This window comes from Mytilus californianus, unplaced genomic scaffold (assembly GCF_021869535.1).
Source record: "Mytilus californianus isolate M0D057914Y unplaced genomic scaffold, xbMytCali1.0.p SCAF_11, whole genome shotgun sequence".
Taxonomy (NCBI): Eukaryota; Metazoa; Mollusca; class Bivalvia; order Mytilida; family Mytilidae; genus Mytilus; species Mytilus californianus.
The window spans coordinates 17,421,961-17,440,153 of record NW_026262593.1 but is presented as its reverse complement, the minus strand read 5'-3'; the positions used below and the strand labels follow the sequence as shown (position 1 = coordinate 17,440,153).

Genomic DNA, 18,193 nt, shown 5'->3' with positions numbered 1-18,193 from the left:
GGGTTCGTGTTGCTTAGTCTTTAGTTTTCTATGTTGTGTCATCTGTACTATTATTTGTCTGTTTGTCTTTATTTTTGGCCATGGCGTTGTCAGTTTGTTTTCGATCTATGAGTTTGACTGTCCCTCTGGTATCTTTCGTCCCTCTTTTATTATTTGATTGTTTACAGAAATAATCCAAGTCCTCTCCGTAATGGATCTCGAGTTAATGTAGCCACGGTAGAGTAGCGTACTAAGATAGCCTGGATACTGACTTGATCTCTGCTTCGCGTCTACTGTGGTGCAGCAAGTCATAATCATAGGCTTATTGTTGGAATACCAGTACAGTTATCAGCTGAATTGTCGTTACTGTACCAGTACATTTCTTAGCTGATTGACGTAATGACATAAAAGCAAAACAATTGTATTGTTGACATTTGTGGTGGGGTTCGTGCTGCTTAGTTTTTGGTGGGGTTCGTGTTTATCAGTCTTTAGTTTTAGGTGGGGTTCATGTTGCTCAGTCTTTAGTTTTTGGTGGGGTTCGTGTTGCTCAGTCTTTTAGTTTTTGGTGGGGTTCGTATTGCTCAGTCTTTAGTTTTCTATGTTGTGTTTTGTGTACTGTTGTTTGTCTGTTTGTCTTTTTGTTTTTAGCAATGGCATTGTCAGTTTATTTCAGACTTATGAGTTTAAATGTCCCTTTGGTATCTTTCGCCTCTCTCTTAAACACAAACTATTTCTAAATTATTTTATTTATTAAATATCAAATACAAACCTATTTTGATTGAGTATATGAATGAAAGATGATATATATGTATAGTTATGTTAAATAAAAAAATATAATTATTCATGTTTGTCCTACACTGCCAAAAAACGCCTTCGTCTTCTTCAGTGCTGTTTCATAGTCGTATAACGGTTTATATCCGAGCATTTTCTTAGCTTTATCATTCTTGTAAATGCAAGTTTTATTCATACTTAAAATAACCCAGTTTGATATTGGCAAATTAACTTTGTAAAATGGTCGTATTGGTAAGAGAAGGTAGTAGAACAGTGTAACCATTGCTATGGTTACAAACATTGGTATATACCACCAGGACAAAGTTATCTTTACATTTTCTTTCGGTATGTACATGTGTCCACATTCAAAAGCAGATTGAGGGGGAGTGTCGTCAACAGTGAAAAAATAATGGCCGCCAATACCATTATCTCTCCCCATCCTTTCATAGACCTTTACAAACATCATTGCCACATTCCCTACGTAAACAAGAGGCAACAATGATGTTGTCTTCCCGACAATCCTAGACACAGTTCCTTCTTTATAAAACGAGGCAATTTCTAATCTCCTCCGGTCTTCTTCGCCATACATTGATGTAGGTAATACGGCTGCTGTTTGGAAAATTTTGCCTATAATATTAATGAATTAACAATTAAAAGCGACATCAGGAAGTACCAACAATTATGTACAATCACCCAAAACCTGTATATAGTGGACACCAACAATGTATGAAAATTTGATGATTTTAAGTTCATGCATACTTAAATTATTCACCAAAAACAAAAATATTATTGTTCACATATGTTCTGTTTCCATGGTAACAGTGGCCATCTTGAAAATGCCATACCCCGATTGCAAATCTGCACATGCTGGTTAACATTATGGTATAGTTCCATAACATTTGGTTCATACAATTCCGAGATATAAGCTGGACAAAAAAAGTGGAAGAAAAAAATAAGAAAAAAAAAAACGTAGAATAACAATACGTCACCCCAACTCCGTTGAGGGTGCCATAATAATTTAATTTTGGATGTAACGCGTCTTCTGATTTGCTAACAGTGTTTTGTTACATAATTTTGGCATGTGACCGTGACGTCATCAACGTTTTTTCATGATTCACTCCGGCTTAAAATGGAATTTAGAATTAAATTATAAGGAATGACTGTAATATTTTTTCTGTCTATTCGAAATAACATCAAACATGTGGTGCACACTTTTAAATAACCCGATACGCTGGTTATTCAGTGTGCACCACATTTTTGATGTTATTTCTTCATAGACAGAAAAAATATTAAGTCATTCCTTAAATAAAACAGACCACAACAATAACCAACACCAGACCCCTTCGAAAAAATAGTAAACGATAACATTAACTGTTCCAAATGATACTAAATGTGGCGGATCAAATTTGCAGTTAAAGTTGTTTTACTTAACATCAAAACTCAAGTATTCAACTTAATACTAGGGAATTTATAAATGTAAAATGGAAATTGGAAAATAGAAAATGGAAATGGAAATGTAGTTCAAATATTATGAAATGTTATTGCGTAAAACGGGTTTTCTTTGTAAGAGCAGCGTAAACGGGTTTTAATTAAAAGACTAAGAGCAGCGTAAAACGTTTTTTTTTTTTTTGTAAGAACAGCGTAAAACGGGTTTTCTTTTTAAAAAGTATATTAAATGGCAAACATGTTGATACTTATTTGATGATTTTCTAGTCATTTGACCATGGCTTTTACCTTCATTTCCTACCTATGTTGTCGGATGCATCTGTATTTAAAGTAACAGAAATCCTATCCGTCGATTAAACATGTAATGTCGTCCAAATTATCGCCTGGTGGATATTTGTATTTTTGTAATCTTGTGAGCTATGTAAACTTAGGGGTGTTTTTTTTTTCTTGAATACGTTTTTAGTGTATTTTGTAAACCAATGACAGAACGGTCTTTGGTCTTGTCCTAAATACGGTTAACCCATTTTTGAACGAATTTAGGTTGCTTGGGTACTTTTACATGAAAAATTAAACACTGTTCTTCCTGATAATAGTATATACACACAGTGCTGTTATGCTTCCGTTTTTCAAGAGGCCAAAAGATTTATAAAATAACAGTAATTTTGTAAACAAACATAATTTCTAAATATACAGCCTTTTATAGCTGACTATGCGGTATGGGATTTGCTCATTGTTGAAGGCCGTACGGTGACCTATAGTTGTTAATTTATGTGTCATTTGGTCTCTTGTGAAGAGTTGTCTCATTTGCAAACATACCACATCGTTTTTTTTAATATGTACTAATTATTATGAAAATGTTGATCTAGATGAAAATTTCCACATTCTTATTTTTGGACTTTCTACTAAAAATATCGTTTAATTTGCTGTATTATGAAACATTACACTATTTGGCTTTGATTTTTTTTTAGAAACTACGAGTTCTCTTATTTTGAATTGTTTCATATTGAAAATATTTATGTTCCAGTCGGTAAATGTTTTTCACTTTTTGTTAATTTAATCATTTTATTTCATGCTTTATTCGGCTTTAAAATAAATGTATGTTACTAGTATTAAAACATAATAAAGTATGACTAACCATTTTCTAAAACACTTCTATTTTCCTTAATAACCATTTCCAATGCAACTTTTTTTGATACAGCGTATTCGCCAAGCGGATTTTTCGCTATTGGTACAGTTTCTTCTGTCCCTTCAAATACCTCGTGTCCATCGAAAAAGGACGAGATACTTCCGCAGTATATCAAGTTTTCAACCCCTTCTTCTTTACATGCATTTATTACATTTTGGGTACCTTTAAAAAAGTATTGTGAAACTACAACGAATAACAACACGTAAATACTATACATACTTATTTAGTTATTATTGTTATATATATATATATCTGTAAAGAGGCAGACGATACTAAGGAGACATTCAAAACTCACAAGTCGAAAGGAAGCTGACAAGGACATGGCCAAATATATATAAAATACTGACGAGGAGATCCGACCAGTCATCTTCAAGGTTGCGTATTTTCATGAATTTCAAGAAATTAATTTTGGGAATCAGTTTTATGTTTTTCATCTAAAGGTGTTTTTTTTCGTACATGTATAGCTCATAACGTTTTAACGTATTTATACATTCCTGGCTTTCAATTGTTTAGGTTTTAGCGTTCATGATGTAGGTTAACAAAAAAACAAAAAAAAACGCACCGGACCCCCAAAATTTCTCATACTTTCCTTTCATATTCCACGTTCTTCAAGGCTCAGATTCAAATTCAATTATTGGGACCTAAAAACATGTGTCCACACGTAGCTGATAAAACAGACTGGGAAAAGATTGTTTATATTTTATTGATCATAAATATAATTACTTATAGATACCCTGAATATTTATCTCGTTTAATGCTGTGATATCTGGAAACAATTTATATTCAACCAACGCAGCAATATGGAAGACACATTTGACATTTTTACAAGCTTTCCTCACGACATCTGGGTCAGTAAGACTTCCTGTAATAGATGTCACTGGCTTTCTGTCTTCAAAATCTACAACAAAGTCGTCCAACAATTTAATCAAAACATAGTAAAAGATGTTATCGGAGTCAATCTACCTGCCTTCAAAAAGGATATTCTTTCCATAATATTGAAAGGAGGATGTGATAATTTTACTGTACATATTTTTCTGCTCTGTAATAGAAGTTAAGAAGACTGATTAATCGCAAATGGGAAAGCTTGTCATATTTTCGTGGATCTGTCAAAAGTGAGCAAGCAATCCTAATTCGAAGTAGATGTGTATGTGTGTGTGTGTTAATGAGACTGCTAAATACAATAAAGATAAAATCGAGAAATTAAATATGGCCATCATTAACAGAATTTAGAGCACTGCTATACAAAGTTATATATACATGTCAAGTTCTCCAGTGTCTCTATAGACAAGCTGTATACCAACTTAACAGGAATTATCTAAGAAATACCACCATAATTAGCTTAACAGCAATGTAAATGTACCATCACGACTTAAGTTCACGCGACATTTGTTAATTAATAACTTTAATTATATTATTAATTATTGCTTTTAACATTTTTTGGCATCATTTTTGTTTCGTCACTTTTTCATAAAAAAGTAATTGTTACTTTTTTTACAATGATTGAAGCATTTTTTTTTAACAAAATGAGAAACTTTGTTACCCAAATTCTTTTCATACGGTCTGATGTCTAGGACTCGTATTTCCGTAATATCATCACAATACATATCTAAATGTTTGACTACATGCTGACCAAGGAATCCACTACCACCGGTCACCAGCACAATGTGTGAAGTCATGCCCGGATGTCTGAAATGGCAAACATGAATATTGAGAGTCACGTCTATATGGAGAGTAACATCATGGATTGAGACTAAAATCACAAAATGAAGAACAATAAACATAACGCACCTTTACTTACTGTAAATAAAAATAAACTTGATTTTTTATGACTCATTCATTGAATTATTTTCTCAGCTTACGAAGGTTCTTTTATTTCTTGTTAAATTAATTTGTCCATCCCTCTAAATGACTCAAACGCAACAAGGTCGTATTTGGCTTGAAACATGTTAATTTTTTTTCTTATTTATGTTCATTTAACTTTATTTAGTTTTGAATGTTCGGTGGTTTTAAATATGTTTTGTAACTGAACAAACCTTTGATTTAATTATCATTTTGTACTTTCAATTAAATTTCTTCCTAACTGATGCTTTGATTTAAATATGATAAAAATTAATACGTGTGCACAAAGTCACACGGACTCTTTATGATTTTTTTAAATTTATCACTTTAATATAAAAATTGAAAACGGGAATATACGTATAATTTCACCATCTATGAAATTCGGAACATTTTAATCTTTGTTATAACTGTAAACAGAAATGTAATATGCAATATCATCAGGTGTGGGTGCTTGTCATCAAAGAATGGTGTGGGTGCTTGTCTTCAATGAATGATGTGGGTGATTGTCTTCAATGAATGGTGTGGGTGCTTGTCTTCAATGAATGGTGTGGGTGTTTGTCTTCAATGAATGGTGTGGGTGCTTGTCTTCAATGATCGATGTGGGTGCCTGTCTTCAATGAATGGTGTGGGTGCTTGTCATCAAAGAATGGTGTGGGTGCTTGTCTTCAACGAATGGTGTGAGTGCTTGTCTTCAATGAATGGTGTGGGTGCTTGTCTTCAATGAATGGTGTGGGTGCTTGTCTTCAATGAATGGTGTGGGTACTTGTCTTCAATGAATGGTGTGGGTGCTTGTCTTCAATGAATGGTATAGGTGCTTGTCTTCAATGAATGGTGTGGGTGCTTGTCACCAAAGAATGGTGTGGGTGCTTGTCCTCAATGAATGGTGTGAGTGCTTGTCTTCAATGAATGGTGTGTATGCTGATCTTCAATGAATGGTGTAGGTGCTTGTCTTTAATGAATGGTGTGGGTGCTTGTCTTCAATGAATGGTGTGAGTGCCTGTCTTCAATGAAGGAAGAGAGTTATAGATGCATATTTAAGTGAATTTAGATTTTATTCAATTTGCAGCTTTAAACACATCTCCTTGTTATTGATGTTTTGTATTCCTGATAGATGACCACCAATGACCATGAGTGTAATTTGTACTGTAACTCGTACAGTTAATTTAACACACCCTATTACCGGCTTTCATTATACTGCAGATAAAACAGTATCTGTGTTCCCGGTTGCCTTTAAAACAATAGTTTTTTTGCTAACGTGTACAACATATCTTTGTCTGTTGTTCCGATAACCATTAAAAACAATGGATGTTGCAAATATATGCTACATATTGCATCTGCAGTACCGATGTCAACCGATAGCAGATTTACACATCTTACATGACTTAATTACTAAAAAGTAAATTAAAAAATATGATTAATATCAGTTTACTTACAAACCAGAATTGTATCCGATATAGAATAAATACACTAAATCTAAAAATAAATTGACCTATTTTTGTTTACAGGTTGGTTAATTTATTTATAGTGTGTGGTGAGATTTTTTTAAGCTCCTTGACGGAATTGGATATTTGCTATATCATAGCTCACGTTAACATTTTTTATGGCAATACAATGAAATAATCATAATGATTTAATTGCAGTAATTTGAGAACTGATTTTGCTATGTATCCGTGTGTAAATAAACGTTTTAAGAAGGCACAGTTTCTGTACAAAGTCAATAATTTTGTTGACTTTTGAAGTCATAACTTTCTATTGCTTTCGATACAATAATGAGAGATCGAAAAAGTATACCAATACAGAACTACTGGTATAGGTTTTTGAAATTCTAACTAAAAGTTTGGGTGATGAGTGGTTTGTAGTATTAACAAAGAAATTGTTTTTAAAAAAAACTGTCATTTTCTCCCTACCCTATTTTCCCCTAGCATTTGTTTTGATATGGAATAGAATCTATTCAACTATTTATTAGACAAGCAATTTCAACCTAGCTTTTTAATCTATAGAACCAGTTTGAAATCTCCATTTTTTTTAAAACCAACATGTTTGCTCGAATAAATTCGCCTTGATATCTTATCTTCATGATCTAGTACTATTTGAAAATTATCTAAAAGATAAGGTAGGGGAAATTGTTACACGATTGCCAGACAGACAGACATTAAACACGTTCAGTAACTGAAAAATTCAAGAGAAAAAAATGTTTTTTAGGAGATCGCCTGTATGAGGAATACCGTGGCCGATCTGAACATTAAGTTTCAAGTGCTTTTAAATTGTTACTAAGTTGTTCTAGTTTGCGCTTACAAAATGTATGAAAACAAGATTTGTTCTGCGTGTATTAAGGACAACGAAGGTCGGGCGACATAGCGATCACGTTGTTAATATGAAATTCGAAAGTTCTGTTCACCTTAGAATCGGAAGATGATGGATGAATAGAAATTAGCGTCTTTTTTGTTGTAACTAAAAGTTAGTAATAAACACATAATTTCTGTAACAGTTGTTTAATTTTTGCTCATTGTTAATGAATTATACACAAACCATTCCATTATGTCCTGTCAGTAATACGGAAGTTTAAAGTTCTAAATAACGGGGGATATTATCCCGCTAGGGCACACCAGACCCCTTTGTCTCAAATCTTTAAGGAGTACGCTTCGGCCATTAGGCCAATTGACAACCGAGAAAATATATAACATAATTACTAGTGGAATAAATTGAAAGAACATTTCATGAAACTGTCACCTAAGTGCGAGATGGTTTGGTGAACGGTACCGTTGTTTATGTAACCCGATCTTACACTGTTTGGTTGAACTGGGTTTTTATGGTTCAATATCTCAGTTCGATTGGTTGAACTCGGTTTTATGGTTCAATCTGTCAGTCCGTTTGGTTGAACTGTGTTTTATGGTTCAGAATCTCACTGCATTTTGGTTGAACTGGGTTTGTTGGTTCAATATGGCTGTCCGTTTGGTTGAACTAGCTATTATGGTACCATTTCTCAATCCGTTTGGTTGAACTGGGTTTTTATTGTTCTATATCGTACTCAATTTGTTTAAACTGGGTTGTATGGTTCCATATCTCGCTCCGTTTAGTTATACTGGGTTTTATGATTTCATATCTCAGTCCGTTTGGTTGAACTGAATTTTATGGTTCCATATCTCTCTCCGTTTGGTTGAACTGGGTTTGATGATTCCATATCTCAGTCCGTTTGGTTGAACTGAATTTTATGGTTCTATATCTCACGCCGTTTGGTTGAACTGGGTTTTATGGTTCCATATCTCACACCGTTTTGGTTAAAATGGGTTTTGGGGTTTTATATCTCACTCCGTTTGGTTGAACTGAGTTTTATGGTTCCCTATTTCTCTCCGTTTGGTTGAACTGGGTTTTATGGTTCTATATCTCACTCCGTTTTGGTGAACTGGGTTTTATGGTATCATATTTCACTGTTTGTTTGATCTTGGGTTTATGATGTCTGTCCGTTTTGGTAACCTGGCTTTTATATTTCACTCTGTTTCACAGTCTGTTAAGGCTGAATTTGTTGTAAACTAATATAGAAATAAATTACTAAGGTAAAAACGAACCTATGTCGCATTTCCATTAGGTTCAAAATGTTTGTGTTAATCATAATGTTACTTAATTATATTGATACATAAATTTTCCACTGGATGTTAAGCGAACACACTCAATCAATCAATCAATCAATCAATCAATCAGCCAATCAATTAATCAATCAATCTACAAATCAATCAATCAATCAATCAATCGATTTTGAATATTTTGTTGAATGTAAGAATGCGGGTTTAGGAAACGAAACCTTGAGCAGAGAAGTTATGTTTTACATAACTAACCAGGAATAATGTTGTACAAACTTTAACATGACCACCTATTTGCCCTAAAGTAATCCTTGTTATTTGTAAAATATAAAAAGGGAGCATGACCTAAACGCAACACATTGGTAAAGCGTTGTTTGTCTGTAGCTGGAAGAAATTTTATCGTGTCTGTACTTCGTACTATTATATAACCTTTGGTTGCTTTCACAAGTTTGAAGAATTTGAGACGTCAGTTCAGCAAAACACTCGTACATAATTCGCCATTTTAGTGTCTCAAAAACTATGTGTATTTCAAATTTTTACTACCCAAAAAGGAAAAAAAGGCGTCACATCTTTGGTCGACTTTTATCATTTAGGTTAGACAGTCACAATGTTTTGGTGTACGGTTTTAAAATATTACCCAGAATGCTTTAGATTTAGGACTCGCATGTAGATCCACATTTTGTTTCACGTGTGGATTTGACTTTTTATAATGTAGCATCAGAATAAATAACGGGTATAATAATACTTTAATATTCAAATTTATTTAGATAAATTGAAAGCCTAGAGCACGTCGAACAGTTATAAAAAAGCAAAACGTCAAAATAGAAATAAGAAATAAGAACCTCTATTAGACCTTAAAATATTACACAAATAGATTACTATGAATGCCTTTTACTGTACGGTCTTCTATGTACCTGATCAAGAGAAAAGGGGGTTGTAAAGCACTCCTTATAAAACGTTCTTACATCCGCCACGTGTCGATATGCATCTTCCATGTCAGTAACCTCATCAATGGCTGTCTATAAGAATATCTTCGTGGTATTGCACTTTTAAGAATTGTTGGTTTTGTAGCCCTTGATATATCGCAGACAAATGCATTACTTTCCGGTTCCTCATGGGGATCTTTTCATAGTGACTTTCATCTACGAGCTGTTAGTTTTTAAACTTACGGGTAGATTTAATTGACCTATGGGTCTTTGTAATATATTCGTATTGTTGGGTTGTTCTCTCGTATACCTTATACCCTACTTATATTTATATTTAAATGAAAACCACCACAAAATTACTGTTACTCCAGTCATTATTTCAGTCAGTGAATTATCCAACAAAATAAAGATACTAGATCGTAGATAAGTTATCACCAAATTATAGACTTAAAGTTTTAAATTAGGGATGCGTTTTTAAAAGGATTATCATTTTGCTATTATTATGTCTACATTTTCATTAATTTGGATAAACCGTAGCCCATAATTAGACATATTAGTTTGATCATCATTTAACATAAATTAACGAGAGGGGATAAATTGCGTTTACAAATTGCTCTCGGCTCAATAATGCCTCCTTCACATACACGGATTTAATTTACGAGTCCTTACGGATCGCACAAAATCCGTACGAGTTGGCCACTTTTACAACGAATTTAAGAGTTGTTACGAGTAATTACGAGCTATTTATGGTTTATTACGGATTATTACAAGTTATTATGGAAAAACCAGTGTGTAGACAATCGTAAGAAGATTTTTTATATGTTAAAATGTTGCATCTCCTTTCATAAATCCTTAAAATTGTCTGAGAGTTGTTGATAGTTGCGACGGGTTATACACGGATACCAGCGAGTTATTTACGGATGCTTGCGATTGACTACGAGTTGGCGATCCGTAAGGACTCATAATAAAAATCTGTGTTATAACAATGTTAATGCCCTCTTCACATACACAGATTTTTCTTACGAGTCCTTACGGATCGCCAACTCGAAGTTTGACAACAATTTAAAACGGAAAACCAACGGCCTGATTAGTGCTAAAATCAAAAAAAGAAAAACAAATATGGCCGAAATCAACCAACGACAACCCATGAATGACAGGCTCATGACTGGTGATAGGCACATACAGAATGTGACGTGGTTTTTAACAGATTTAAGAGTGCCCAACCATCCCCTTACCAAGAAAGTTGTTAAACAGCCCAACATAAGACCAAAAAAATATGAATCAGTTGGAAAGGATTTTTCTAATCAAACTGGCACGAAGTACAAAAACAACTTACAAAATTAAAGTAAAAATTACAAATTAAGAGTTTTCGCAGTTACTTACTGCTAGTTTTAAGCCGCATTCAGCTAAACTTTAGTCATGATGTCCAAACTGATAGTTTAATTGTATTACTATAAATAATAGATATAAAATTCACCAAATTAACAGATGTAAACCGTTCGTGTTATTTATTTTAATTAACTGTTACTCATATGTAAAAAATCGTTGGTTTCTTTAAAATGTTTTGTCAGTGCAAATATAGAACCAAAAAAAAATAATCCGAATTTACAAATTTTAACCTTTTTGCGCTTGATCATTCTTTTATCAAAAAATAAATCAATACATTATTTTAGTAAAAAAGGATTCAAAATAATAAGAACTATTGTTTCCGAGTCAATTGACATAAAAATTATGTGTAAACGGATACAATTTAATAACGAATATGACAATGGTATATCTTAAAGTGTAAGAATGGTTGTGCATGCATCACCATGCGTTATCTCCTATTAAGACTTTATTATTTTTCAGTTGAATAAAAGGTGACACAAAACTGGTCAGTTTAATGCATTGTTTTGAATCATCTAGATAGTAACCCAACTTAAGACAAAAATAACAAAAAGGACTTAAAATGGTAAAAAATACATCTCAATAATAGAATGATGTCTTTTTTAAAATATGCCAAGCTCCAAACCGTTTTACGTCTAATAAAGTTGAAAATTTTTAACAGGAAGCAATAACACATTTGCTATTAACACCCAACTGTGATAACATGAATAATAACTAGAGAAAATCAGATATTACATATTAGAGGCCCTTCTTTGGGGTGTCTAAGTAATCACTTAATCACAACTTCTTTGCCCATATAATCACATAATCATTAATTATTTTTTATACAAGATAATCAAATAATCAATAGATTATCAAATAATCAAATAATCATGAAATATTTGGTCTGGTAATCAAATAATCACTACAAAAACGGCCAAGTAATCACATAATCAAAAACCCCATGAGGAGGCTCATATTACGGCAACTACTGGCTAAAAACACGCACAAAGAATAACAGGAAGTTCCTTCAAAATGATGACATAGATATAAGAAGATGTGGTATGAGTGCCAATGAGACAAATCTCCATCCATGTATATTTGTTCATAATTGATTTATTCACCTTTTGATACATCTGTGTTTTAGTTTCCATGTACTAAAGGTTGAATGTCGCTCACCGGGAACCTACCTTTTTTTACAAAAGTACAAAAGTACATTTTCTTGCAAGTCTTTTTGGTTAATTGAAGTTCATATGAAAGCAGTGATACTCATTGATAGAACTAGTTCTCTTGTGTTTTGGACGACTCTTCCTTTTCTCTTTTCGAGGTATGATGTAACTGTTGTTTATTGCTAAGAATCAATAGGCATGCATAATGTTAAAAAATGTCAAAAACCATCTGGTCTTTTATAGTTTGTATTTTTTTTTTTTTTTTGCGATCTTTGAGTCTCTCCGTTATATCTATAAACATATTTTTTAAACTTGCGATTTAGAGTTTGATGAATTGCAAATATACTTGTCTTTTGTCGAAGACGCGGATGTTGACCTCTATCTCTTTTGTTTTTGTAACGTTGTGCAACTGCTGTCTGTATTACCCCCACCCCCTCCTTTTACACCGAAGATAAACAGGCCAGGCATTAATTATGTCTTGTGTTGTTTGCCAGGAAATTAAATAAAACAATTCCAAAATTAAGTCTAATTGTTTTTTTTAATCCTTCTTTTCATCGTAAAACAGTTGGGTTTCAAGAACATTTTGTCCCCAATCGTAAATATATCTTATTTACATGTATGTGAAAATAATGTAATTGTATGGATTGTATGCAATATTCCAAAAATGGGCCGTTATTGATTCCTACATACATATATTGTATATTTCATTTACACTGTATAGGGCTCATACATTTTTTCCTTTTCACATTTTACCAGGAAAATTAACAAACCACGCTGCATGTCAAGTTATAACTACACTCCCATCCGAATCCCTTTGTTATGGAAAGTATACGTTTCAAATCTCTTTGCTGAAATTGGAAATGGATGCTTTCTGACACGTCCGTGTTCTTATGTGTACTAATTATTTATGAGAAGACCCCTCATAGCGATCGTTTCTAAGATTAAGAAGTATAACTTGTCGTCAGAAAATGCGTAAAAGATGCACTGCTATTAATAAACCACCTTAAGATTGATTGAAGAATAATGAAGTCTGCGTTTTAAAATATTTGATACTATTATCCTGTCCTCGTTGTTTACGATCTAACCGCCTCTGTGGTGTCATATAGCTATTAAGGAATGGGTTTGGTTGAGTTCGCCTTACAGACACGTCTCTGAGTAAAATGTGTAGTTATTTTATTAACTGTTTTATATATAGACATTCAACATTTTATACATGGCTAAATGATACAATTTCACTAAATATTTTAAAATCTCTTATATGGATAATTCAATTATTTTCTCAGATGTGCAGAGAACTTGTTATATATCTCCTGGTGATTATAATAAATGTCAGATGTATACAAGGCGCGTATATTGTCGAAGTTCCAGGCGGGCCAACGTTTTTATTACTACCAGAGAGCTCTGATGACACTTTCGATCCTACGGGGATAATTATGCGTAAGTTAACTGAATATTTGTAAGAAGAACATCCTTAAAGTTTGCATTAAAATCGTTGCATTTCCTATAGTGAATGGGTAAGAGTTAGTTTTCAGTAATTCCGTTCTTTAACGATATTCGCTACTTAGTTATTTACGCCATTGTTCTTAAGTCTCTGGTGCACACCCTTTCGTCGAGACAGATGCAATTGGTAACACAGGTCAAAATCTGATGTACACGGTTGCAACATCAATCGTGTTGCGATGGCAACCGAAAACGCAAACAGACGTTTACTGTACAACGATAGCCAAATCGATTGTTTTAATAGTTACCAGTAACGCATATCTTCGCTTTGTGACAGCAGAACTGGATGGACGTCCGCACTATACAGTATCTCTTAATTATTATGCTTCGTGAAAGAATATATTTCGTTATATCTAAATTTTTTAAAAGAAAGGGGAAAGATACCAAAGAGATATTCAAACTATAATAGTCGAAAACTAACTAGATTAAAAAATGCCATGGCAAAAAACGAAAAAAACAACCAAAAGACAAACAGCAGTTTACAAAACATACTCCCATCATTGGTGCTATACATTTAGGAACTGTTTTCCAATCCATCCATCTCCTTGATCAAAGAATTAAGGTGTTAATGATACTGTTGAAAATAAATCACAGTGTTTCGTATTTTATAGATAATATCGATACACTACTTCATAGTTTGATGCAAGAGCAAAATATTTCTTTTTTTTTTCTGTATTATTCATATTACGCATTGCATACATAAGCTTATGTCTACTTTTACTGCTTATGTCGTTACTGTACGAAATATTACTATGAAGTACAGCAGCCAATATTAGAGTGTAGGCCGGCATGATTTCTTATCAGCAGGCTATGTACATTTGTATATGCAATGGTCTTTTCTATCGTTTCAATGTGTTTTAGTGTTGCTATATCATAGACGTATATTCTTCACACTCATCTATTGTGTTTCACTTTGTTATCGACCTTACTATTAGAAATACGATTGCAAATATTTGTTAACATGTGGATATCTAGTATATTTTTTTTTTCTTTATGTGTAAATTATATAGTTTTTAGAATTATTTATTATTTAAGTATTGTTATTCTTTTATTTTTTTGAGGGGTTGGGGGTACTTGTTTGTTATTTTTTGTTTATTTCTAATGGTCTTTGCGTTGTATTTTTCCTTTTGCTTTTCTTGGGTAACATTTGCTCGCATTCGATATAGATTTATTCAGTCACTTTGTAACTATTATAGTTACTCTGTAATTATTTGATTTATAAGTAGTTATCTTTGGTACAATATAAAGCAGTATGTTTTGTCCTTTACAGATTTAATGAGAAAGACAGATCACAGGTACATGTAACCTCTGTTGAATTTTATCCCAATTTATCCATTATTTTAAAAGATTAAGCGTTTCACATGTCAAAATTCGTTCATTATCAAAGACCAAATGTTGTCTTCTTGTTCTCAATCTTTAGTAGAGGTGTGTTGTGAACTTTTTCCGTTGTCAATGGTTTTCTGCAAAGACGTTGTCAGTGTCTCTCGAGTTTTCAATGTGTCCTTGGTATCTTCCGCCTCTTTTCGTTACTTTTATCTATGCCCCTACTACAGCGGACAGTCCGTAACATCCGTAGGTCCCTAGGACGTCCCGATTTTGAGTTTACCTCAACTACATATCATGATACTTTTACACAATGCTTATTATCTCAAAACACAGATCAAGTATGAATTTGGATGGCGTCACTTTTACGGTTCGTGAGTTATGTCCCTTTATTCCTTGATAATTCACTTGGAAACTCAACATATACCCTCACAACACTTACCAAGGAGGAAATCCTGGATAATCATAGGTCTGTTCTATGTTCCTTTGGAATTTCAACCAAAGATGAAGAACTGGATCTTCCATCACTGTATTGGATACCTAAACTACATAAGTGTCCTTACAAACAACGGTATATTGCTGGGTCTTCAAAGTGCTCCACGAAACCTCTTTCTAAATTATTAACATCTATTTTATCAGCAATCAAAGCCGGGCTCCAAAGTTGTTGTGAAACTGCATATTCTAGAGGTGGCGTGAATCAGATGTGGATACTAAAAAATTCCAAAGATCTTTTAGAGTACATACAATCTAAGACTCTCTCATCTTGCAATAGTATTAAAACATTTGACTTTTCCACACTTTACACAAGTATTCCCCATTCCAAACTAAAAGACAAATTGAAAGAGTTGGTATTACTTTGTTTCATTAAAAAGAATGGCGAACGTAGATACAAGTATCTTGTCTTGGGGAGGGATAAATCCTACTTTGTAAAGAATCACTCTGATTCAAACAAAAAATTCTCTGAAACTGACATTATCAAGATGCTTGATTTCTTGGTTGACAACATATTTGTTACGTTTGGAGGACGTGTTTTTCAACAGACTGTCGGAATTCCAATGGGAACAAATTGTGCCCCTCTTCTTGCCGACTTGTTTCTTTATTATTATGAGGCTGACTTCATACAGGAACTTCTTAGGAAGAAAGATAAGAAGTTACCAATATCCTTTAACTCTACGTTCCACTATATAGATGATGTTCTCTCACTAAATAATACAAAATTTGGTGACTAAGTTGAACGAATCTATCCCATCAAACTAGAGATAAAGGATACTACAGATACAGTTAAGTCTGCCTCATATCTTGACTTACATCTAGAAATTGACAATGAGGATCGGTTGAAAACAAAACTTTACGACAAAAGAGATGATTTCAGCTTCCCAATTGTGAACTTTCCATTTCTATGTAGCAACATTCAAGCAGCGCCTGCATACGGAGTATATATCTCCCAATTGAAACGATATTCCCGGGCTTGTGTTTCCTATCATGATTTCCTTGATAGAGGATTGCTGCTCACAAGGAAGCTATTAAACCAAGAGTTCCAATTGGTGAAGTTGAAATCATCCCTTCGTAAATTTTACGGACGCCATCACGAGTTGGTTGACCGTTATGGAATAACCGTTTCACAGATGGTATCGGATATGTTCCTTATGTCGTAACTACAATACCCTTCCCTTTTCACGAATGTGACTTACCGAATTAGACTATTTACCGGATTTGTAATAACATAAGCAACACGACGGGTGCCACATGTGGAGCAGGATCTGCTTACCCTTCTGGAGCACCTGAGATCACCCCCAGTTTTTGGTGGGGTTCGTGTTGCTTAGTCTTTAGTTTTCTATGTTGTGTCATCTGTACTATTATTTATTTGTTTGTCTTTTTATTTTTGGCCATGGCGTTGTCAGTTTGTTTTCGATCTATGAGTTTGACTGTCCCTCTGGTATCTTTCGTCCCTCTTTTATATGCACGCAGGAGCATCATCTGAGTTCCATTGACACATTCTCTATTTATTTTTATTTTATTTTATAGTTATTACATTGTTGTCTTATATAGTTATAATCTTTAATCATTTTGATATTGCAGTTGTTACGGCGATGGCATTTCTAGCTCCATTAAGAGGTACTACGACAACAACGTTGTTGACGACGACTTCAACGACAACAAGTAAAGCTTCTGCTGTTACTACAACAACTACTACCATGACTAGTGCCAGTACCAGTACACCATCTAGGGGAAATGGACGTCACACTAAACATCCGAAACATGCAAATGAACCATAATTAAATTTTTTTTTATATTCTGGTTTCCTTGTAATTGCGCCACAATACAGCCTTTTTGTGTTGGCGTAAAACAAACACCAATCAATCATTCAATCAATCTATCTATCAATCAATCAATAAACATCAATAAATCAATCAATCAATCAATAAACCATTCAAACAATCTTCTAATTGAAATATATATAAGGGACAGGGTTGAATTTTCACGCAAGTATTTATCCCCGCCACATACCTTTAAGCCTTAAGATCGTCTAGACTATGACCTGTTTTTGACGATCTTTCGGGAACCCTTAATTTGGGTTCAAACTAGGATCCATGACAATCGTTAAGGTTTTCCCTTTTTCAGAAGTAGCCTATCATCTGCACCTCTTTTGTCGTTTATATCTCTCAGTCGATACGTTATTTGCATTAGTTGACTCTAATCTAAATAGCTTGGATTAATCCAATATGTACTGGATAGCTTTGCTATACATGTGTCACTGTCTGTCTGTAACTTAAAGTTCAAACGGTTGGAGACTATTTATGATTTCTTATGGTAAATTGACTTTTAATGACTATTTTATAGAATGTTATTAAAGCAAAACTGACAATTGATGTTATAATTTCTGATATAAAGTTAGATGTAAAGGTTGGTGAACATAATGAACATATGTATACATGTACGGTTCTAGTTAACATATGTATACATGTACGGTTCTAGTGAACATAATTTTTTTATGTATACATGTACGGTTCTAGTTAACATATGTATACATGTACGGTTCTAGTTAACTACAATACAGGATTGAAAATTTAACGCACAGGAAGGCTATACTTAAGTATGTAGTCGGGTCAG

At 33.5% G+C, this 18,193-nt stretch overlaps 1 protein-coding gene across 1 annotated transcript; it reads right to left on the bottom strand.

The window, feature by feature from the left end:
• Positions 1 to 707: 707 nt before the first annotated feature.
• LOC127719685 (3 beta-hydroxysteroid dehydrogenase/Delta 5-->4-isomerase type 1-like) lies at positions 708 to 6,679 on the bottom strand. The gene is made up of 5 exons (XM_052225924.1): positions 6,655 to 6,679; positions 4,923 to 5,068; positions 4,116 to 4,280; positions 3,332 to 3,544; positions 708 to 1,377 (listed from the first exon to the last, which is right to left on the bottom strand). Exons 2-5 carry the CDS (start codon positions 5,056 to 5,058, stop codon positions 821 to 823), a joined length of 1,071 nt encoding a protein of 356 aa, XP_052081884.1. The 5' UTR covers positions 5,059 to 5,068; positions 6,655 to 6,679; the 3' UTR covers positions 708 to 820.
• Positions 6,680 to 18,193: the final 11,514 nt, after the last annotated feature.